Below are 24,229 nucleotides of genomic sequence, written 5' to 3' on the forward strand. Positions count from 1 at the left end.
TGGGAATCAACTAGTAAATAATCTTTTAGCATTATTTGCGTCGATTCGGATCAATATAACAAATAATTATCCAAATGGAAAGACTAACAATAGCGAACCAGAATATGATTTAATAAACCTTAAGCAATTTCAAGGAATTATTATATATTGGCTTACTTCATCCTTCTTGCAAATCATGTCGTATGCGCTAACGGCGAAGGCGACCTTTTACCACTGCAAATCGCATGTCACCATGATGCATTAGTAATCTTGCCTGATAAGACTACGGAAAATAGAAACTCGTCACCCATCAGCCGTCAGAAATAATTTATCTCGAATGTTAAATCGTAGTGACTCATTCATCAATCCTGACCACCCGTTTCAGAGACATAATTTAGCTGGAACACTGTGAACGGACAGATTTCCTAATTCCTAGGCAAGTCAGACCACGGTCAAAGAAGCATAAACGCACGCTTAGCATAGCCGGATGTGCCAGCAATGAACTGAAAACCCCACTTTGAGCATGGAAAGCAGTAACGCAACGGACCTTTACAGTTTATTCTGCCCCAACGTTCTGGACAGAGGAATCATTTACCACAAACCGTTGTTCTTAGTGTCTGCGGGCCGATGTCACATAAAGCACATGGTGTAACAAACATATAATACGTCTGTATATTAAAGTTAATATATTATATAAAAACCGACAAGTATCAGCAATACAGGGCGAGTATGGCACGAAGACAAAAACATTCACATGATTTCCGGCGCTAGATTAGATTAATTTATCTCATCACTTAAGTAGAAGACTTCGACGCTAGCTGGAAGATAACACTCATCTCGCCAGTCCATTAATCCACTAAAACCGCTTCTTCGTAAGCATGTTAGCAGCACCACTCGCCACTTATTCACAAAAGTTCGGCTGAAGAACTCCTCTGTTGTGTTGACCGTTCTAACAAATCGATGGCGCGCGTGGGCGGACGCTTGTCAGGCAGCAGACACAAGGCACCGGCGTTCGCGGCACAAGGCTTCGGAAAACGGTAATTCTCCATTCATCGACAAAGTATTCACAGGGCGCAGCTATTCGGAAGGCATGATTGGATCGGAGAGCTGTGCGACACAGCGGTCTGTATAAGACAGCGGCATCCCCGACGGCACGAAACACTAGGGCTCGATTCGAGACTGAACGGATCTGGGCGAATCTGGACGCCAATGTGAGATGATCAGCCCACTGAAATGTCTTTCGGTCACCGCTATAGCTGCTGCACTACCGCGTGGCGATCAGTCCAGCCGCTCGAGACCGCCGACACAGACTAGCCTGTACACTCAGCGCCGCACGCACGTTCACACACATACGCACATACATACAGCACGGGTCCATAAGGGAGGGTGGGGCGGGAGGAAAAAAATGAGGGGACCGGGGTATTCGAATGGACAACGCAAAACGCGGCTGGTTACTCTCAGATCTTCCGCCAAAGTTTCACACCATTCTCAGCTGACTCAACTCAGCGCTCAACAAAATAAGCCGCGTGTGACACTCGCGGCGGCACCTCCGTCGTCTCATACGACGGTAAAGCTCGGCGCATCGCCACTCCGTCCACTAATGGTGCTGGTTGGTGCCGAGGTAACCAGCGGCACAGACAGCACCAAATCGATTCACCACGCGGTGAGATGGTTGTAGGATGTGCTGGTGACTCTGTCACCGGTGTGTGATGATGGGTTTGTTTACTTTCCGCCGTACGCCGGGTTCTTGTAGGTGGACGTGGCCTGCTTGTATATCGGGTTCTCGCCCTGCCAGTCACAGAAACACAAAGATGTTAGGCTAATTGTGATGGAATCATTTACATACAGTGTCGAAAAATATGTTTCGCTTGTGAAAGAAAGACATCAGTGACTCTGTCACATTTCTTCTTCTTCTTTTTTTTTTACTAAAACGGTCAGCAGCAATATTTTATACACTTATCACCCGTTTTCTCTCCCGTCATCATCCCTCACAATCGCTCGCCCCGCCCCGCCGGCGACTCACCGTGTCCCATTTGGCCATTTTACGCTCCGAGTCCCACTTGGCGTACTCGCGCCGGTCATGGATGGTGGTGAGCAGTTTCCACAGCATCAGCACGGCCATACCGACCACCACGATAGCGGCAATCAGCGTCAGAACGATACCTGGGGAGAATCAGAGGGTCAGCATGGCCATACCGACATCACGATAGCGGCAATCAGAGTCAGAACGATACCTGGGGAGGGTCAGAACATCAGCACGGCAAAACTGACCACCACAATCACTAAATATAACAAGTAAACTTTTCTTCGTTCCTTCACTTATTCTTTCAGTCAGCCATGACCTTTGAATACTGTAACCTCTGTATGCAAAGGTCTATGGGTCAACCAGTCGCGCAACCAATCCCTCCACCCACTCCCTCTCTCCCTTCCTCTGCCTCACTCACCGAGGATGTTGATGGCCGGCGGGCACTTTTTGGTCTCCTGCGCTCGGATCACCTGCGTCTCCCCGTCGTAGCCGTACACGAACTGGTAGCGGCAGCCGTGCTCGTCACTGAACGTGCATATCCGCTCGTCGGGGTTCTCCACTGTGAAGACGAAAGCAGGGACACGGTCAGGCGGGTGGGGGTTATTTTAGCGGCAGCCCTGATTGGTTTCGTACAAAAGTGTAATCTTTTAGCACAAATTATGACTTAGTTTAAGCTCACAGATACATGAAAACAATATTCCTCCATAAGAGCTGCCCGAGGAATAGATAAAAATCATTGCAAGGCAACAAAGAACATATTCAAATTTACAGCGCTGCATGAACCTCATGTAAACTGCAGTGTTTCATTTCTTGATCACTAGGCCTTAATCGTCCGGCACCCGTCAATTTCCACGCCCGGTACTGACCCTCGACCACGTCTGTCTTGTTGATGATGAGGTGCGAGCACTCCTCCTCACAGCGCCCCTCCTCCTTCAGCTCGCCGCTGTCGTGCACCACACAGTTGACGCACGGCTTGTACAGCTCGCACTTGCCGCGGCACGTCTGTGGAGGCGGAAAGGGAGGTTAGGTCAAGGTGAGACGGATGTGAGGTTCGCAATCTAAGGATCACGACTCAGTTGATGGAGCATGTTGACACATGCGAGACTTAAGTCTCATCTAAGGATAAGAACAATAGATTACTGGGCGAAGAGAGCGCACCTTTTCCATATTTACAGCAATGGAGTTTTTTTTCGATGAGCGCTACCGAGTCTATTGAATAAATCGATATGTTGCTCTTTATCGGAATTCAATATTTAGCCCTCCCAGCGCATCATGCCTAAACCCCGCAATGTCAGCAGGACCGCCGGGCTCCAGCCAAGCATGTGACTGACAGTCCGCAAAGCTGTCATGAAAAGGGTGCCGTCTCCGGCGCACCGACGGCAGCAACTCACCGGGCAGTCCTCGCAGTATTTGCCCGAGTACCGGGCGCCCTGCTCCTCCTTACAGACGCACTGGCCGCACACACACTCTCCGGCGCCCGAACACTGGCGGGTGTCACCTGAAGAGGAGACGAGAGGTTATGGGTCACAACCATTGCAGAGCTCACTGTCATGTGGTATTCACCCTCTTTATCGTACAAGCTACCCACACCATTGTAGTATACACCATTAATTGAATTGATATGAAAAATAAACCAGGGTTAGACCTCACGGGGTTCATAGCCTCTGGCGAAGCCATAAGTGATAACCCAAATCAATTTGATGATTAATCGGACTAGGAGAGCCCAGCCCCACTCTCAGCCCGATCTGACCCGCCGGCGCGGTCACCCCCTACTGACCTGGCGCGATACAGGAGGCGTTGCTGGCGGGACACTGGCAGGCGTTGCCGGTCCATCCGTCCAGACAGCTGCACTCTCCGCACACGCAGCTGCCGTGATCGGGACCCGAACAGAGCAGCTTCTCGTGACGGTCGCACGAGAAGTTGTCGCACTCGCAGAAATCGCCCTTCACCTCCTGAGGAGCGAGAGGGAGGGAAGGGTTAAATACCTAGTCCCATCATTAACCAGTCTCAGCTGCAGGAGCACGGTAGTTTTTTAGGAACTTACTAAAATAAAAAAGAGCAGCAGACCTTTAGAAAAACTTAAATGAATGACAAAACAAATTTAAGCTCGCATAAAAATACAGTTAATGATGAATGAACGGATATCAAGTACCAAAAAGCTCAAAAATGTCCTAAATGACTCACATCCTCACAATAATCAAACGTCAAATATCCCCCCCCCCCACACACACACACACACTTCTATCGTCTCCTCTATCCCCAGCCGACCTGACCACCCACCTCGTTGGGGTTCTCTCGCGGGTAGCAGTTACACTCGCCGCACACACACTCGCCGCGGCCGTAGCACAGAATGTCGGTCGAGTTGGGCGGTCGGCACTGGTCCTCGCCAATGCGGCCGTTCGGGTCGCTCTGAGAGCACTCGCAGAAGGCGCCAAAGTGCAGCGGGTCGCACACGCACTTGCCGCACTGCAGGTCACCTCCGTAGTTGCACTCGGCAGCGATGGCGGCCGGCTTGAAGCCCTGTCGGTGGCACAGTGGAGAACACGAGTTAGCGTGGGGATGAGGTGAGAATTTCGGAAAAACTTGCTTGACAGTTGCATGAATTACAGTCCCGAATTCAGTTAAGGTTAGATTTATCAAACGGACATTTCTACTGTAGCATAAAACAAAACAAATATCAAAATATGTAGTTTTTACCCATAGACAGCCCACAATGGAACACGCAGACAACGTCGCGGTGGGCATGCATCGTCCATAATAATACCCACCCACCATTCAGTGTCCACATCCCTCCCATCTCCTATCCCATTCCCGTTCCTCCCCGTGCCATCGTACCGGTCCGCCGGGCCGGTCGCAGTCACACTGACACTGCATGGCCAGGTCGATGATGAGTGACTCGTTCAGACCGGCCGGCTTGATCTCGATGATATCGTTCCAGCGCGCCGGGTCCTCCGGGCACTTGATTAACTGTCGGAGAGAGTGATGAGGGTGTGAGGGCTAGGTTCGATGTTTATTGCATCCTTCTACCATGTCATAAAAAACGCCCGACAACGAAGAAAAGCGCCTAAAACAAAGCAATTTAAATTGGACGTTTAGAAGACATTATTTCAAAGGATTTTTTATTTGTTGGATCGACTAATGAACCAAACCTTAATCTGAGCAAGTAATACAGGTTCACTCAATGCAAATTAAGTAAGCCGTTACAATCGCTTTCAAGTTAACCATGCACGTCTGAATACTTTACCCCGTTCCTCACCCACTAACAGCTCCAGCATCCCGTCCACCGTTTTCACCACGAATCCACTCACCTCGACCTTGGCGGTGAAGTTGACCTGCTGTCCGATCTTGAGCTTGTCGCAGCGGTTGGTCTCGGTCGTGGTGTTGCCACGACACGCCGAGTAGTAGCGGATGCGAACAAACTCGGTCGAGTTGTCCTTCATCTCCACAAAAGAGGTGATGGCCTGCCAGGGCGGGGATAAGACAGCGATCAGTAATTGAAGAGAGGGTGAATTGATTGAGGGAGGCAGAGGCTAGCAGCTGAAGCGTAAAACCATAACCTGGACGGATCTATGCAGTTGTTAGGTAATTGAAATTGTCAAGTGCTTTCAAGATATCAGTCTCTGCGATTGGGTGGGTACACATGAAACAAGAAGGTAACTGATCAGTGTTTCAGTGTTTCATAAGTGTTTCAAATGTACGATGACTAACGATTGTTTACAGAGCACATGACACAACAATCACATAGAATCAGGCAAGGCTTACCAAGGAGAACATATTAACCCATAGAGCCAGCTGAAGCAGAACTAGCATGTATCTACCACTCACGTCATACTGCTGTTTGACGAGTGTGACGACGTTGGAGGAGTCGTTGGACAGGGTGCCCGCCGAGCTGGCCTCGATGTGGCGGCTCAGCTCGTCGTACGTCTCACGCTGCTCGGCCGTCACCGCGAAAATGACGTTGATGCTGTTCTCCTTCACCTGATGATCGAAGGGAGCAGTGGTGAAGGTCAGAATGGTAAGGTGGTGATGCTGGAATATCAAACATAGTAGGCCACATAATAGAATAAAGACAGCAATGATTTTGAGGGCGGTTGCCATGACGGCCACCTCCCAGATACAGCTATGTATAAACGAAAAAAAAATATGAAGTCAATAAAAAAGATTAATAACCTGAATCTTGCAAGCTTTCAAACCAACTGACAACAATAACCCACGCCGCTACAAAAACAACGCTAGAATCGTCAACATTATCGATACCACACAGCCATAAAACCCAACTCTTTCACCTTCCAGTAGTCTATTTATTTATTTATTTATTTATTTGACATCGTAGGCTCATTCCACAAAAATGGCTATTCCTGAACCAGGGTCGCAATATAAAATGATGGGTGTCGTGGGAAAAACATACGCACGCACGCACACAGACAGACATTCGTTCGCAGTCACTCTCTCACAAACGTGTCGTCATGAAGCATTGCTAACGGTCAGCCGCCTGTTGTCGCAACAAGTGCCGGCGCAACTCTGCCTTGAACGCGCGCAGGTTCAGGTCACACATCGCCGGTGGTAGGCTATTAAAAGCTGTCACGGCGGTAAAGAGGAATCGTCTCCTCCCGGACTCCGATTTGACTCCGATTAGATTTGATTAGTCCCCCAATAATTGCAGAGGTCCGTTAATCTACAGAACCCCACCCCACCTCCTCGACACATCCTAACCCGACTGACCTTCTGGTTGATCTGCGACACGCTGGGGTAGTCGAGCATGTCCGAGTGGGTGTACCGTCCGCGGGAGTCCAGGTGGCACACGCCGTCATTGGGCTTCACCACGCCGCCCAGCTGCCGGGACGGAGATGGGTGTAAGGGGTGAGAGCGGGGCGCGTACGGGACGACATGACGCAGGGTTGTCTTGAGTCGTGTCCACTTCTATGGCAATACGTTTTCACTGGGACGCATTTGTTGTTCTTTACTCGACAGCTAGTAACAATTATGACGCGTGTTATCTAACACCAGAAGACATGGATTGTTCAATGTTCGTGCGATAGTGCAGCATTGAATATGCATACACTGAACCGAAAATCAAACAGCACCGCACATCTTGACCCAATCACTAATCAGCCCGCCCCCATTCTCCCATCAGCACCACTATTCCAGCGATTCCGCCCGCACCTTTCCGTCTCCGGCGTAGTGGAAGCCGGCGTCGGTGGAGAAGACGAGCAGACGGCGGGCGTTGCTGCGCCACGAGATCTCCTCCTTGCACACGATGGCCTGCATGATGGCGTCGAAGCCGCCCTCGGGAGCGTCCAGGTTACCAGACACCTTGGCGTCGCGCACCTCGCGCTACCGACGCCAGGTGGCAGGTCAGTCGCCGCACGGACCACGGAGGAGGGGGTGGCGAGTGGCGAGTGGCGGGCAGAGGTGGGAGAGGTCGAGGAGAACAGGGAAGGGAGGGAAAGGAAAGGGACAAATCAAGAATGATGGAATGGAGAAAAGGGAAAGAATATAAGCAAAGACAATCGAATACATCATGGTTAGTCCTTAGATTTGTCCCTCAAAATATTTTACTTTAAAAATGAAACTTTAAAAGCAAAAAAGCACAAAACTGACGTGAATTTAAGAGCTGAAACGACAAAAGAAAGAAAGAAAAATAACTTCTTAAAAAGAGCATGACGATTTTCTCAAAAAATGTTAATACGATAAAATTTAACAACACAAAGCACAAAAAGCAGTAGGTATTTTAATATATGAATTACATGCGAACTACGAATACACAATTAGTCACAGAGTGCAAACTGCAATGCTCACTAAACCAGCCCAGCCCCACAAGTCACTTTAGGACAAATACCCCAGCATGCACAATTTATGAGCCATAGTCCACAACACATAACTTAGACACAAACGTACAACATGCAAGCCCAATAGCCATACTGAATAACCCATTCATGCAATTATCGCTTTGAATTAATTTCCCTCATTACACAAATCACGATGACCACCTTTACAGCTATTCCGGAGACCTATCTGAAGCTCCACATCCCAATCTGACCGGCTCCTCGATTCACACAAGCGTCACATGGCGGGAAAACATAGACTTTCTGCAGGAATAGCACATTAGCCACGAGGATATGAGTCGGCACAGAGAGACGTTGAAGGCTGAATCTCAGCAGGTAGCCACAAATATCTGCCCCGACAGACAAGGAACGCCGGCACGCTAACTGATATACACGGAGTGCCCGAGATCTCCCCCAAGCAGTATCCCTCTCGACTGAGAGCTATGAGAACGTACAATATGAGACACACATCTTCTCACTGAGAAGACGCACGAGAAAGAATATACAAAAGCCCAGAAAACGATAAGGAAAGAAATGATGGCACACAATTCACATATCCCACACAAAAGAAGCGAAGATGAAAAAGAAATAAAAGAAATAGGTCAAACAGAAGCTGTATCTGCAGAATAAGAGAGAATATCACAACACACCCCCACAGCTCCCACAACAGCTGACCGCCCTGGAGGTCAGCCAGGGTCAGGGTCAGGTCAGGTCACCGATACACAGCAGGTCACCGCCAACTTACTGCGAACATCTCTGTATCCGAGGTGAGCGAAAGAGCGTTCTGGTATCCGTACGGTGCCTCGCAGCCAGTGCACGGGCTTTCCAGACTATAAAACGAGACACGAGCGCGGGTTAGCGTGCGCAGAGCCACCTAGCGGCCACGACTCCAACTGCTGCTCCCCGCCTGTCCACTAGAGGGTGTTAGCGACGTGCTGTCGACATACACGTTAGAGTACCGACCGGCAGCCTGTCAGACTGCCTGTTTAGCGCTACCCGACGCGCTACAGCTTTACCGATGCGCGCCTGGTGACGATTTAATGGTGCGAGCATGCTAGACGGCCGTGCATTTATCCGGAGCTCTGGACGGGACATGACACCGGCTGTGAGGGACGCCACATTAGCTCAGAGGCCGGAGGGGCGGGTCAGACGGCCCGCGCCGGCGCTACGCCACTGCTCCGCCACCGAGCGGCAGGCCGCCGGCGCCTAACTCACTTCAAAGGTGTCCGTGTCATCTGTGAGACGCATGTGGTTCTTGTACCCGTAGGGGGCCGCGCAGCCGTCGCATGGCTCTCGCAACCTTGGGACGCGGCACACAGGACGTTGAGGGACATTGTAGGCGGGGGCGGCGACCGGAAAAATGGGCGGCCGCAGCCCCGGTCCGCCAACACGGGTTCCAGGCTGTCTTGGCTGATATGCGTCTATCATACAGCTTAGTGGGAGGTTAACATGCTTGAAAAATGAAAATACGCTTGCCTCGGGTCAAGAAGAGCAAGATATACAAAAATTGGGCAAATATTAAAACATGTTCGCAAACAACTGTTTCAACTATGAAAAACATGATTCAAATCAATCACAAATCTAAAATGATTAACCCTAAACTGAAGATGTTACGAATTATGGTAGGCTGGGTGGTATCCGAAGCGGGGTGGCACTCGATACCTCATGTGTCACGCATTGACATACTTTTGCTAAAACATGCACATCGTCACTGCACGTCGATAGATGGCTATTCCGCATGTTCGACTTTCAGCGATATAGCAGTGGGGACGATACAATGACCATTGGTGGAACGGGAACAGCAGCCTATGCGTTTAGCCAGTGGCAGCGAGTGCGGTCTCTCATCATACACTGGTCAATGGCGATCTGAATTGAGCGGCTCAGGCTAAACATCGATCAGATTCATTACGTGGTCAGTGGTCACAGGTCACTGGTCCGGTTATCCATTCGTTGATGGGCATGGTATGTAAACATGGTATGTAAAAATGTAAACCCTAACAACGAAGATCACAATGTGAAAAGTTAAACAATAAGTAGCAAAAGCGGATGAAGAGTGCCAATCATCTTTACGTTTCCGGAAGTTTTGCTTGCAAATGAAGATTGATTTGGTATCTACATCAAAACAGACGTCCTGAGCCGCAGGCACAAACCACAGCACTACCACCCCCATTTTATCAAACCACATTATGACCCAGTCACCTAACCCCGCGTCACGGTATTTCCCCACATATCAGCCCTGGTTGTGTGCCCCGGTGAGGTCACGAAGCAGGCTGCAACACAGGACGTGAGTCATTGGTCAGCCACAGTGAAAAGGGTCGTAAGGAGAGTGAGGGCTAGGACATAGTTATGGACCAGAATGTCGACATAGAAAGGGGACAAATGGATACAAATGGATACGAATGGAGCGAGGACCACGAATGCTGTGGCCAAGGAGGCACATAGATAGAAAATGGAGCGGGGGGATGCAAAGGAATACGGAGACTCCAAAGGTCGATGACGGATACTGGTGAACAAGGCACAGTCTGGCTTGGAAGACGTGGAGCTGGTGTGAGCAACACTGTGAGAGGTATGAAAGCTCTGAGGGGCCGCTGCCCGAGATACTCACTTGGCCGGCACGGTGCTGACATAGGGCATCACCACCTTGTCGACAAAGCTGCCGAAGCCCAGCCGGAAGTTGGAGGTGAGCTTCCTCATCTCCTGCGCCAGCAGGTTGCCCAGCGTGGAGAGCTTGTCCTTGTCGTCCTCCATCGACTTGCTGAGGTCCATCAGGTAGTAGAGGTCGATCGGGTAGTTGGGAGCCAGCGCGAACTGCACCTTCAGGTCGTGCGCCTCGTGCACGCGCAGTGACATGCGCACGCGCTGCGGCGCGATCTGGGTGGCCTCGAAGGTCTCTGAGCTGGCCGAGCCCGAGGCGGAGGCGGAGCCGGACGCGCCGGCGGCCGCTCCGGCGGCGCCCGACTCTCCGCGCGCCGCCAGCACGCTGCTCAGCGTGGCGTCCTCCAGAGTCTCCACCTGGTTGGCCCAAGTCTTCAGGAAGCCGGCCTCGCAGGTGATGAGGCCGTTGATGTAGTTCTGCTCCTTGTTACACCGCGCTGCCGGCTTACCGTCGGCCGTTTTGAACTCCTGTTGGAAGAAAAACAGATGGGCGAGTTAGCTACTGGAGCAGACACGTAGACACGATGGAACGCCCGCTCTGCACAGCATATAGCGACTGAATACTTGGACTGAAAGTTGTATTCGTAATTGAATTCAATTATCATCAAATTAAGTACCCAAGTTAACTTCCCTTCTTCCCAAGTACGAATTGCACATAAACAGGAGTTTCAAAACCAACCCAGCACAACTCTTTCTAGTTCACCGACCCTTGGGGACGCTAGGTACCGGACTCCCTCCCTGACACAAATCTGACAGCGGCCTCTAGACCCTCCCTCCACTAACAACTGCTGTACTGACCGGCAGGGCGCACCAGGCGCAGGTGGGCGTCTGCATGCATTCGCTACACGTCTGTTTGGAGGTGCACGGGTTGGGCTGCGTGAGCTTCTCTGCCTCCTGCGCCCACACGGCGGTGACGGCCAGCGCCGCACACACCGCCCACAGTCGCCACATTGTCAGCGCTGGAACAGACAGGGAGGGGAGGTTAGAACAGGTGGTCGTAGAGTGCTCGTATGGTCGATTGCTCTTTCGAATATATTCCAAATTAAAATAGTAATGTCAAGAGCATGAAGTTACATCAGCATTCAATCATTCCGCCAAGGTTTTGTTTCAAGTTCACGCGGTCACAGATTATCATGGGTTACTCGCAAAAGTGAGATCGCTTGACCCGCAAAGCACACAGTTGTTTGTCACGACTACGCCGACATCCAGTAACGTACGAGTTATACGTCACTGCTATGACTCATTTAAGGGTGCGATGTTAATGTTAAGTCAATGGGAGGTGAAAAACCGCAATATCTTGAAAACCGATAGAGATATTAGCCTCAAATTCGGAATGTACCTGCTCCATGGATGTACGAAGCCTACTCTGGACAAGTTGTTTGATTCCATGCAATATTCACGTTGATATTGCACGATAAAGGTGGAAAAACTGAAAAGTTTGGGCCGAAATTCATTAAACGTCATTCAAACTAGGCGCAAAAAATGAATGGCAACCGCATATCCTCGAAGTGGACAACAATTCTATGTACTCCGATTTTCCATTTTCTTTTTGCAATGTTGCAAAAAATGAAAGTAAAACTTTGCTCATCTTTTATTTTTTTGTGGGAGGCATAAAATAAAAAAGCGGCTACATAGAAATGTGCACAGAACATTTCTTCACACGAAAATGAAGTTTACCTTTCAGAAATGTTTGAACTGTGACTGGAATTAAGCCGGAATCATATCCACTTTTTGACGGTTTTGTTGGTTCAAGGGAGTGCCGCTAGATGTCGTATGGGTCTCCGCCTCGGTCCCTGCCGTTCCCCCATGTAATAAAACCCGCGAGTCGCGCCGACCGGCGGGGAGGGACTGTCAACACACGGTGATTTACGGTCTGGGGCTCCCGCATGTGCCGGTGGCCGTGAAGCTCTGCCGGAACAGAAGCGAACACGGGGTTGTCGGAGGAAAATACGGGTGGTGGGTGGATCGAATGAGATTAGTAGAGTTTATATGAATAGCATATCGATACACAGGTTGAACACCCTTGACTTTTCACGTGGCACGTGCCACGACGGTCACTGAGGTGTATCAAAAGTAGTCAATTACGGGGTAGAAGGGATGGGGCTACCCAGCAAAAAAGACCGCAGGCCAATCGGTCCAGCGGTTGCTGAGATATAAGCCTCTCAAAAGCGTTACAGGCCGGGCCGGGCCGGGCCGCTCATACTGAGATTTTTCCGTTATATTGAAAAGACTCGCTTCGCTCGCTGCGCTCGCTCGCTCGTAAACAGTGCATCAGTAGTTAGTTGTACATCAGCGATGCATCACACATAAATCCCCAGTATGGCGTATGCTCTGCTGACACAGTGCAGAGGCGAATCCAATGAAAACATGCCAGTATAACCGGCACATAATATTGCATCCATGGCATCATTGACATATTGCATTCGTACATGACACGAAACTGACACAGAACAAGGAGCACAAAATGATATCGGCATGATGCTGAGCGAATGCCTCAGTTTTGACACGATTGCTGAAATTAGTTGATGCGTGGTCGACATCTGGGCCAATGATATGTTACATCGAAGTCTCATGACTGCAGTGAGTCGCTCCCTTTTTTATCCTTTTTTACCATGATGGATGGGATGAGTGAGAAAAAAAGTTTCAGCTTGTTAGATGTGTGGCAGGGCTAGTCGCCTCATCCTGTATGTTTTTTATGGATCGATGGATTTTAGGGTGACTCCGACTCCGACTCCGACTCCGGCTTCAAAAATCGACTCCGACTCCGACTCCTACTCCGACTCCGACTCCGGACGGTTCTATTAACCCGCACCCCGCTGGGTGGGGGGGGGGGGGGAGAAATAACTTCTAAACGCGTTACGCCAGCTACGTCAAACTTTCAGTACCTTATCAAACATCAATTTAAGACGTTTCCTGAAAATTTGAGCGAAAGCCGTTGGACATTTTTGAGAAAATGACGTTTTAGTGACGTCATGTCCGTCATTTTCGCCTCAAAAACGGCAAAATTTCAAACGCTGCTGGCATCTTCATTTGTAAAGGAATCAAGACGTAAAAAAAGGTTATAGGTGATTCTACTTTATCTATCAAATGGAAATCTCGGTTTTTTAAAATATTGGATTTTGACTCATTTTTTTAAACTGACTTTTTTGGGAAAATAGTTATAAAATCCAAAATTTTTAGTGTATCGAAAAAAAAAAACGGAATATATGTTAGAGAAGTGGTCTATGTGCACCTACAATCTATGTGTACATACATGTCTATGTGTACATACCAATTTTTAGAAGTATGGGTTCAAAAATGTGCAACTTATTCGAAATTTTATGACGTAACGACACACAATTTTTTAAAGTTTTTTTTTTTGTGAAGTTCTAGACCTCGTACGGAAACAACAATAGCATCATTCGATTCGCCGTGAAAAACTGCATCAGATAGACACCTTTTTAGGCCATAACAACCAACTTCAAAATTTCACCTCACTTGACCTGACCTTGACCCGACCTCGACCTGAAATTCATCCAGATGTGGTCCATATCACTTATTGAGTGTGCCTATTGAATGCTATGAATAAAATGACCCATAAAACATGTGTCGCACATGCCCTTTTCTATATTTCGTTTTTGGTGACCTGACCTGACCTTGACCTTGACCTTTGCATGATATTGTATGCAACAAATATTGTCTTGGTAGCCTAAGAACACGTTTTTGGGCAATCACTCTCAGTCCATTCTTCGGCAACTAAGGTGCAAGGCCGATGCTGTAGAAACTTGCATTTTGTACCCTTGACCTGACCTCTGACCTATTTCAGCAAAAAAAAGGCTCTTAAGATCCGCCTTGTTGAGAGCTTTCGATTGCCGTTTTCCCCGTATTTCTACACCATCGGTTCGGAAGTTAGACAAGGGGGAGGGCAGAATCTGCCCCCCCCCGCAAGGCGCGTATGGCTGAATAGCCCAGCAGGGCGCGGGTTAAAACACATACCTATCATGATATTGAAGTTCATAATGGAGATGTTTTTATCTTGCCTGAAACGATCTCTTGTGCTTTCCAAGGCGTTGCGTTGCAAATTTGCATTAAGAATAACATGCAGAATTAAGAAGCTGGTTCTGGGGAATTCACCGTCTTCTGCTTCCTTCGCTGAAAACGTTCGTCCAAAACAGCAAAATGACCTTTCTTCGACAAAATCTTACTTCGAGCGCAGCATCGTCAATTAAACAGGTGCAGTGCATGACGCTGAGCCATGCAGCGTTAACTCCGACTCTGGAGTCAGAATCGGTAAGATTTTGGCGACTCCAACTCCGACTCCGACTCCGGGCAGAACTGTCGACTCCGACCGACCCCGACTCCGACTCCGACTCCGCAGCCCTGCTTATAACTCAGCAACCGCTGGGCCGATTTACTTGCGGTAATTTTTGTGGGTTAGCTTGATTCCTTCTACCAAGTATTTGACTTTTTTCGATGCATGTGGGTGACCCCCTATGCACGTGCCACGTGCAAAACGAAGAGGTGTCATTTTTGTAACAATTGCAATATCTCGGTAGTTTCTGCGCCGATTGCGCTGAAAGTTTGCATGTAGGTAGGCACCCACTAGGGCCTAGGCAATGCATTTTCATGTCCCACAGTTGGGGTGCTCCTGCACGTGTGCACGTGCAGGGGTCGACTCCAGATCTCGAGAACGGCTGGACCGATTGCGCTCAGATTTGGTTACCGGTTAGGGATCCGTTAGTAGGGTGCCGTGCAAAAGTCAGTTGGGACCCATTTTACACGTGCGCACGTGCAGGGTGCCGCTTCCAGATCTCGAGAACGGCTGGGCCGATTGCGCTCAAATATGGCACATTGCTAGAGAACGGTTAGTAGGGTGCCGTGCACAAGTCAGTTGGAGGTACCCCGTGACGTGCAAGGCCCATACTCTCGTTCGCTCCGTTTGTCGCCCTATAAGGCGTTTTACTGGTAGTATGTGTAGCAATGCGAATCTACTAGTAGCACTGCATTTCACTATAACAATGCCGTCAGGTCAATCATGTGAGAATATCAGACGCATTCTTGTGACTAGAGCTGCGGCAGACTCAATATTCGATAACATGTATCTATTCTATATCAATTAGTCAGTTTCGTTCTAACTGGGTAGGTACCTACACCAGGCTAAGGACGGCGCCGGGAAGGCCTGTCGAGAGACGTGTTCCGTCCGCGCGGTGTTTACACACCATGATCTCCCTCAGTCGGCGCCGCCCGCCGCGCCGGCGCAGTAACCAAACGTCGTTATCGTCGTTATCGTAAGGGCCGTGAAATGAGGAGGGGGAGAAGGTCATTAACGTGGGAAAAAAACGCTCTACCCTGGTGACATCTACTGGCTGAGAATCGGAGTAGTAGTGCTCGGACACCAACGCTGAGCGGAGCCACCTCCGAAGTTAGCGCACCCTTAAGTCGTGAGTCATGACAGCATCATTCGCGATAACTCGGACAAACATGGACACAGGCCAGACTTCAGTTACCATGCCTCTGGGAACAGGCCACACTGTGATAAACAAAGTAGCAATACGTCCTCTCCCGGCCCGACCAATGACCATGACATCACTGCCGACACTGCGACACATCGTCTAATCACTCCAAGCGGATATGCTCCCGCAGGCCCCGGACGTGTCCCTCTCTCCTCTCCCTCGCTCTCTCTGACTCAGTCCACCTCAAACGGCTGGCCCGGCGCCAGACATCTCTACCTTCAGCGCCAGCGGGCGCGTCCAACCGGCCGCCGTCAGTCCCGGAGAGGCTACTCTTGGCAGTCTCTCTGTAAACGAGACAGATCCAAGAGACGCTCCCGAATCACTTCAGTCAGACTCGGGCCGGACTGGACCATTACAAATACACAGCCGCGGGGAGCGGTGCTCTGCACGCTGCTAATGTGGTGTGCACCGCGTCCATGGAGGGGTAATTATACAGACCAGGGCGGGAGGCACCGCGGAGCGCCCCGAACGCCAGTGTGACGTGCACACAGCGATGGCACAATATCTCATCACATGCGGCATTTTCATGCATACCTGCAGTATCCATAAACGTCATATCATACTCGTACCCTTTTCAGAGTCCGCCGTTTGCATAGCGCCACGCCCCTACCACGCCCACTATGAATCGACCCAGCCGTAAACTTTCATGCCATTATGATGGCGCTGATCTAATTGATCTTATCCTTCTGCAAACACTGATCAGTGGTATCAGTAAGCGATACCGATACTGGTCATATGCCATCGATCGGAGCTCTGTGTTCCGGTGCAGATAGGGCGCCAGGATGTCACAGGGGGCCACACTGATGGATACGGACAGTAAAGCAGCGAATCGTCACCGGAACAGGAAGGCGTAACAGATAAGACTCTACCGCAGCTTTGTACAAATATTGGATGCCTTCCTACCTAACTGATAAGCAAGGGTTTAAACGCTTATATCCCAAGAAGCAAGCAGAAACACATACTTCCCAGTTGACGGCTGCGGCTCTCAAGACCCGTGCGGTTCGGTTAGTCACCCAGGTGATGCCGCAGAATGCAGTGCCGCGCGGCGGAGTCGGTTCACCGTAAGGCGGAGTCGGTTCGCGGTGCGACTCGCTCGTTCCGCGGGCGGTCGCACCTCAGGCCCGGGGGCGTAGCCGGCGGCTCTGGTTCCACTCGGCCGGCGGCGCTTCAGGCCGCAGTTTCCGGCCGTGGAGGTGCCAGCAGGCGCGAAACGACCGCCTCACGGCATGCACTATCAACAAACTGGCTGCTGTAAGGCTACGAACTAAAACAGCCAGGACGGTGGGCACTGGGCACACAATGGGTGCGCTTGACGACAGAGGTTACTCTGAACCCTCAGTGCCCACTGCAAGTTGTTAGCTATGCAGTCACCGCTGCTGAATCCCCCATTCCTGTTACCCTTCCCACAGCGCCCGTCTCTGCTTTTCGACCCCACTGCTGCCGCGGCGCCACAGCAGTCGCCACAGCAGCCTGTATTCCAGTCACAGCGCCGGGCGCTGGGTCCTGTCGCGGCCGGCCTGCAGAGCGGCGGAGCGGGCGGAGAGAGCGGCGGAGAACCGGCCGGCCGCGGCCCTGAGCCAGCCGCCTACCGCCATATATGGGTGCGGCCAGCGGGCGGCGGGCGGCGTTACACCACGGCGGCAGCAGGACGCTGTTCAGTTTCTCTCTCACTCACCGGACTGCTCCTGCAGCTGATATCACCACCGATCGGGTAAAGCTCCGGCACACGCAGATCACGCACGGCGCGACCCCGCACGGCGCATTGCCTGGTCGAAACTGAGCGGACCAACGCCACCAGCTGCCGCCGCCCCGCGCTATCACTCCCCAATCCCCGTAGCACCGCGCCAGCCTGGCACTCGAGAGTACCAGGTACGCTAGCTGATAGGTAAAGGTCTCCACCGCCGACTCTGATGTCTCAAGAGGCCGGAAGCGATCGCGGCAAATCGCTGAGTGGCGATCGCTGCCAGGAAGCAGGTTCCGGTCGGACCGTTGCGTCAAGCTCCGCGGAACCTGGTGACGTCATCTAAGCGTCATCATGGCCGCCGCAGCCGCCGCCGGCTCGGTGTATCGAGGTATGAGGAGTCGCTCCCTGCGTACTGACGCTGCGAGGGAGAGGGTCCGTGGAACGATTCGGAACAGATGTTCGAGAGGGGTGGCGTCAAAGGGACGGACGTGGGTAGCGTGTGCCACACATGGCAGTCAGTGCACCGCGACAGAGTGGGGGCGGCGACAGCGGGGGCGATGGTGGTAACAGGTGGTCGCCATAGGAGCGGTGCATTTCTCCACGACAGACCGAACCAGTCGCTCCAAGCTCTACAGGAGCTCCACTCCACCAGGAGTCCCCGTGTCAGTACTGTGACCTCGAGGGAGCGCCAGCGGCGGCCCCGTCAGCAGTCAGCCCCCCTCCTCGGCACGTGCCACCGCACAAAGGCAGCCGGCCGACCCCGCTCTAACCGGCCGGTGACGTCAGTGCAGTCGGAAACGGCACGGCACAAACACTGAACGCCGGGCGCCGCCGAGGGTCGGCTGAACCAACACCGACCGAGCGGGCGGGGAGGGACTGCCGACTCAGCTGGGCTGGCTCAGGGACGAGATAGGGCCGGACAGGGCGAGATAAGAGCCCCGGGGAGTGATCAGGGCTGGATGGGGTGATGTCAGTTGTCACGTCACAGGCGCTGCTCAACATGGCTCAACTGGCCCGCGGACCCCGCGCAATGAGGAAGAATCAGTCTGCTACCATCGCGTCGTCTCTCCAGGATAAAGTGCTAACAGCCGGCTATCATCATCCATTGTCGGACATAGCTGGATGGTCTGGTTATTTCGAACCAATCCGGCACCAGCAGGCTGCATGTCCAGCTGAGCTAATAACCAGCTGTTTCCTCCATTCGGAGCCAGCCGAGAGCTCAACACGGCACGGAAGTCTACACTGCACGCCTTGCTATGTAGAATTCGGCCCTGAACCGTCCATACGCGATTACAACGAAACCGGCGGTTTTCGCTCGCCAGGAAAGGCGAATATCTGTGGTCTGCCAATGCCTTCAAAGCGTGGGAAGACGGTCAATGTAGTTCAAATATTAACGTTCCAACGGCAGTAACAACTGCGGACATTGAACCCAAGGACACCGTCAACTGCAGTACACCCAGAGTAGGTACCCATAAACGCATAAACGTGTGCTAGCTGCAAGGGCCATAATAGATATAAAACTTTCATCTCTAATCCACAACTCACGATGACTTTACGACCTTCAGGTGGTCCGATGCTCAACTCAAACGTTGGAGTCAACATACGCCGACCAAATGCCAGTAGCATCTCAATGCTTCCAGTGCCACATCAACAAAGAGCGAGCACCAAACCATGAGCATGAGCTCATCACGCCGACCGACCGGTCACGTTTACCGTTCCCGGCCACGTTCCTACGATCCCGGGAGCTCGCTCCGGCCGGCGGCACGCCAGCGGCTGCACGGGAGGGCTCGCCGTCGGCTGCAGAGCGGCACGCTCCAGTGCAGCCGTGTCAGTGCAGCTGCCAGTGCAGCCGTGCCAGCCTTCAGCCGTCGATCGCACAGGCGCGCGGGCGGGTGATCGGCCGGGCACGGCGCTGGACACGCGCGCCGCTGGACCGTTCGCTCCACACGCGCGGCTCCGCCCCATGTCGCAATGCCGCCAGCTCCGGACGGCCGGACGCCAGCAGCCAGCAGGGTCGGCGGACGGCGGCGGCGGAGAGGGGACGGGCGGCGCCGGCCCAGTGCGCCGGAGTAAAATTAGACGACGCCCGCCGGCTCCTCCACCCCACGCAGCTGGCCGGCCGGACGGCAGACGGCAGGGGCGGCGGCCGAGACGGGAGTAGGACAGAGGTCACCCACCTGGCACCCAGCCGGACTGAATACGGACAACGCCAGATCACTGAAACAGGTGCAGACACGGCCTTGCGAAACAAGCGGCATGCAGATAATGCTTAGCGTAGCTGCTTACTGTCCGCTGGGCAGCTAATATCACGTTCTTTAGAAGACCTCATTTTCAGAACGTTCACGCATAACCAAGCTAAAAACGCAGCCTCAAACGCATCAGAATGAGCGCCGCTTCCCCAGGTGCCTCCAAGGACGGCACTGGCAGCGTCTTCCAATCACAACACGATCTCGCCCGCCTACACGGTGTGCGCGGGCGGGGCGCGCTGGCCCACGCGCTGCCGGACTCTGTCAGACGCCTCCCTCCCAGGGGCGCGGGAACTACTCTCCGACTGGGGGGGGGCACACCATAATAGAGATTAACCTAGGGTACCCCCAAATCTAGTTTTCTCACCGGTTTTAGGCCACTTATTTTTCTCCCCTCGGCTTTTTCAACAAAAAAAGAAAACATTTGCAAAACAAGTGTGGTATTCCGTCTCAAAGCTGTGGGGGCACCGCCCCCACGGCCCCAGAGTTGGGGGGGCAAGCTGCCCCCACTGCCCCCCCGGCTCCCGCGCCTATGCTCCCTCCCATCATCCGGTGAATCAGCCCGCTGAGCTGACTGCTGAGGCGGCCGGCCGCTGACACAGGTAGGTCAGACCTGCCCGGCCCTCTCGGCGTCAGTAAAAACAGCCGGGAGGCTGGCGGAGAGCGCGCCCGGGCCGGTCACGAGGCCAAGGCTGACGGCACGGGACGCTCTACCGCCGCGCCGTCAGCTTGAGCGCCGGCCAGGCGGAGCTCGCCGGCAGTCATAGACGCCCGATTTCTCCCCGAGGGCCGGACATACGTGAGCCAAACAACGTGTGAACGCCGAGCTGCTAGGTAAAGTGAAAAGGTATGTGAACGAAATATGTACGGGGTGGGTTTGGTTTTCGGACACATCTAACGGACATTGGTAAGCACTGTTTGAAGGAAAGGGAGCCAGAAAAGCATCTGCTCCTTATCACAGCCGGGTTTGTTTGTCGGAGAAGGCGACCGGCTGCGATTGGAGTAGCTCCAGTTTCCAGCTATGGCCGCCATTCCTCACCGCTGCGTCGGCGGAACAGATATGAATGATTAATGAGCGACCGCCCTACCTACACCGATTGGCACGTCAGGCACCCGTATGGGCGAGTAATGTATGCGCCGGATAACCCTTTCCGCCGAACAAGACGAGCTACCCGGAGATGCAGAGGACTGTCCTTGGCCCGACTACAGCAGAGCTGCATAGTGTCAGCAGATGTGGCGGGGCTGGCCATATCAGGGCGTAACCCTGTCACCTCACCAAACCAGCTGACTGAACGAAAGTGTTGGTGGACCGGGAGTCGGCACGCACACCTGGACCTTCCTGGGTTCCCTGCACTCGAACCACCCCTTTCTCATCACAGGGACCACACCCTATAGACCACACAACACATACAATATCCAATGGACCTCACTCAGAACCACACCTCACTACACGAGCCCCGGCCCAGCACCACCGCCGAGCCGAATCTCATCTGGCTAATGGGTCGCGGCACGGGGTCGTTCGGCCGTCACAGGACCGACAGGTCACGCGAGCAGTGTGAGGTCTGAGCCTCGCTGAGCACCGCCGGCGGCTGTGTCCAGTCCGTGCCCGAGGGTAGGATCAGCTTCCAGTGAGACCTGGATAACCAGCAGCGGTGAATGTAGACAATAGAAAGGAACGACAGCAAAGGCATCTCTTTGTTCTGGCTGGATGTCACAAAAAGTGCCGGAAGGCTGGGCGTTGGCAAACCGAAGAGTGAATGTAGAATGGTAGAACCGAACGCATCCAGCGAGTCAGAGAGCTCAGGATATGGCATTGACCGGTCACTTATCTACCATTATTCGCGGTCATACCTCGCCAAGACACTGCACTCGGTCTCTCCACATCACCAGCGCTTACAGCACGCAGCTGCGGAGCAACACGCCAGTTGCGGAGAGCTCTCACCTTTTGAGATCCGGTTCCCTGCGCCTACTGCGCGCTATATCACAGACACACGTTTGTACTGAGTGTGGCGCTCGCTCGGACGCCTCTCCGCGACCCTCTGCGGGGGTCTCACACGAGCCACTGGCGCCGATACAGCACCAGCGCGCTGCACGTCACTGTTCTCTCGACTGACTAACTCGGACTGACTAACCACCGCCCGCCGCCCGGCGTCGGCTGATTCACCGACCAGTCGTGACGTCAGCTAGACGCGGCGGTGACGTCACGGCAGCCGCGGCGGCGGCTTTCACAAACGGCGGCGAGAGCAGCAGTGACGTCACAGTGGCGTAAGAATGACGTCACGGCCGCAGCTGGAAGTGGTTTGGAGCCGGAAGGTCGACGTTCCGGGATTAGAGAAGTGGCAGAGGCAAATGATTGACAAGTCACAAGATAATACCAATAACTAAACAAAACATGGTGTAATTTGATGTCGCATAATTCCTGTCCATCAAAGGCAAAATAATGTAGAAAGAATGCAAAGCAACTGAAAGATAACAGAATTGCACCTATTCCACAAGGGTTAGTTGGTAGCTGGCACTGTATCACCAAGTCTATAACAATTTGTCCTCAAACCAGCAAAATTAAATGTTAGCTTAAAAGGCACCTTTAATCAGCCAAATAAATGACCAATGGCATAACAGCCCAAAAACTTTGGGATCAGAGTACCTATACATAGAACAATATCAAATAATACACTCTGTAAGAAACAGACAACAGAATGGTATTGTCATCATTGCTAAAATTAGAAATTTTCATCAGAAGGGTTAGGCTCCAATGAATAAGAAGTTTCCACACTGCAAAAGACTGCAAACTTTGATGGGATCCTGGGCATTGGCATGTGCAGCACACCAACACTGTATTTAACAATTTACAGCTAACAGCACAACTATTCAGTATTCATGGATGACTTAGCCAGGGCAGGTGCGGGTGCCTGCCTGTTTTACACCAATATTTACATATATAAGCTATCTATTTTTGTGGTGTTTCAGCTTCCAATATTTTAGCAAAAAAAAGTATATTGTAGGACGTAGGTAGGTAATAGGCATTGATGCCTGATGGTTTAATGTGTCTTGCTTCACCAGTTAAAATTGTTTTCATTTTACATTCATATTTGTAAATCAGTGCAGGATTGATGAGGTTATCATAATAGTAGGGTCAGAGACGCTGATAGAAGCGCCAGTGACTATTTGGTATGAACGCAACCAGCAGCCCAAAGATGACAGTCACAGGTGACAGGGCTTTCGTAACTTCATGCCCAGCCTCTCAAAAACTGAGACATTTTCAAGTTGGAAAGCAACCATCCTCTTCCTGATAAAAATGAGTTCAGTCTTCGATCAATAGAAACAGAGCGAGTTTTAAGTAATGATCCGGTCCAATAGGCCTGCTACTTGGCCTCAAAATTCCGTGTACTTCTAAGGTAAGGTAAGGTAAGGTAAGGTATTTATAAAAGTAACTACAATGCAGCAAGCTCCAATGAGAACTACCATGAGCCTTCCGAACTACTAAAAGCATTTTGACAAAACTTGAACCGAAACAGCACAAAAATGAAAAAACACTAACACAAGACAGACATCGACATAGGAAACCTACTGGTATATGTCAAGTTTAGGTCCTAACTACAATTGCGGCGCTTTTGATAGAAATATGAAACAGCAATAATTTTAGGTTTTAGGTTAGGTTAGGTTGTAGGTTTGTAGGTTTTAGGTTGTAGGTAGGTAGGTTTGTAGGTTAGGTTAGGTTAGGGTAGGTTTGTAGGTTGTAGGTTGGTAGGTTATAGGAAGGGGGGTACGCTCCGGCTTTTTAGCATTACAAAAAAGTGTGACAGACGTTTGTGGTGGATTGTCGACAATTTCTGTTCAGGTGGTGTTTTCGCAAGCAGCATTGATAGATGAGCGAGAATTGACCAATCAGCGCTCGGCAATGCCAGACGCTGATTGGCTCGAAGCTCGTGACGAAATTGTGGGGGACTGCAGTTGAGACACCAATGCTTCCTGCTTGTTATGAGTGTGCTGTCTTCGTAGTTGGGTCAGTTTTCGCAGTATTTTGATCAGTTTCGAGCTGTTTTGACTCCAGATTCATTCTAAATCGACTGATGAATCATTTGAGCCCAATAACTATGTGTTTTTAGCATAAGTGTACATAAAGAGAGTGACCAAAGTTAGAGGCCATGCTGCTTACTGCAAGGCCCTATATACCAGGTAGGGTCGTCCGGCGATTCTACCTGATCGTGACGTCAGCTTGTGACGTCATCTGGGGGCAAGTCTTGAAGCCCCGTTTGAGTCCCATGTAAATGGGCGATTTTTGAAGCGCTGTAGAGCAAATTCTGTTGGAGCTAGCACAAAAC

The 24,229-nt window shown here is 51.6% G+C and overlaps 1 protein-coding gene across 11 annotated transcripts; it reads right to left on the bottom strand.

The window, feature by feature from the left end:
* Positions 1–642: 642 nt before the first annotated feature.
* Positions 643–23,660, bottom strand: LOC122386236 (integrin beta-PS-like). Of its 11 annotated transcripts, none has more exons than XM_043375246.1 (16): positions 23,476–23,660; positions 11,284–11,444; positions 10,436–10,953; positions 9,046–9,130; positions 7,169–7,339; positions 6,728–6,838; positions 5,831–5,983; positions 5,314–5,466; positions 4,841–4,972; positions 4,286–4,525; positions 3,783–3,957; positions 3,397–3,503; positions 2,872–3,007; positions 2,424–2,564; positions 2,003–2,142; positions 643–1,767 (listed from the first exon to the last, which is right to left on the bottom strand). In XM_043375246.1, the coding sequence occupies exons 2-16, from the start codon at positions 11,434–11,436 to the stop codon at positions 1,702–1,704; spliced, it is 2,481 nt and encodes an 826-aa protein (XP_043231181.1). In that variant the 5' UTR covers positions 11,437–11,444; positions 23,476–23,660; the 3' UTR covers positions 643–1,701. The 11 variants fall into 11 exon arrangements, with proteins under 11 accessions (XP_043231181.1, XP_043231179.1, XP_043231174.1 ...); XM_043375244.1 differs by lacking the exon at positions 9,046–9,130 and adding an exon at positions 8,576–8,660 and having other exon boundaries at positions 23,476–23,658; XM_043375239.1 differs by lacking the exons at positions 9,046–9,130; positions 23,476–23,660 and adding exons at positions 8,576–8,660; positions 23,446–23,473.
* Between the last annotated feature and the right edge of the window lie 569 nt (positions 23,661–24,229).

The sequence above is a fragment of the Amphibalanus amphitrite genome, unplaced genomic scaffold, assembly GCF_019059575.1.
Source record: "Amphibalanus amphitrite isolate SeventyFive unplaced genomic scaffold, NRLGWU_Aamphi_draft 000244F_arrow, whole genome shotgun sequence".
Classification (NCBI taxonomy): Eukaryota; Metazoa; Arthropoda; class Thecostraca; order Balanomorpha; family Balanidae; genus Amphibalanus; species Amphibalanus amphitrite.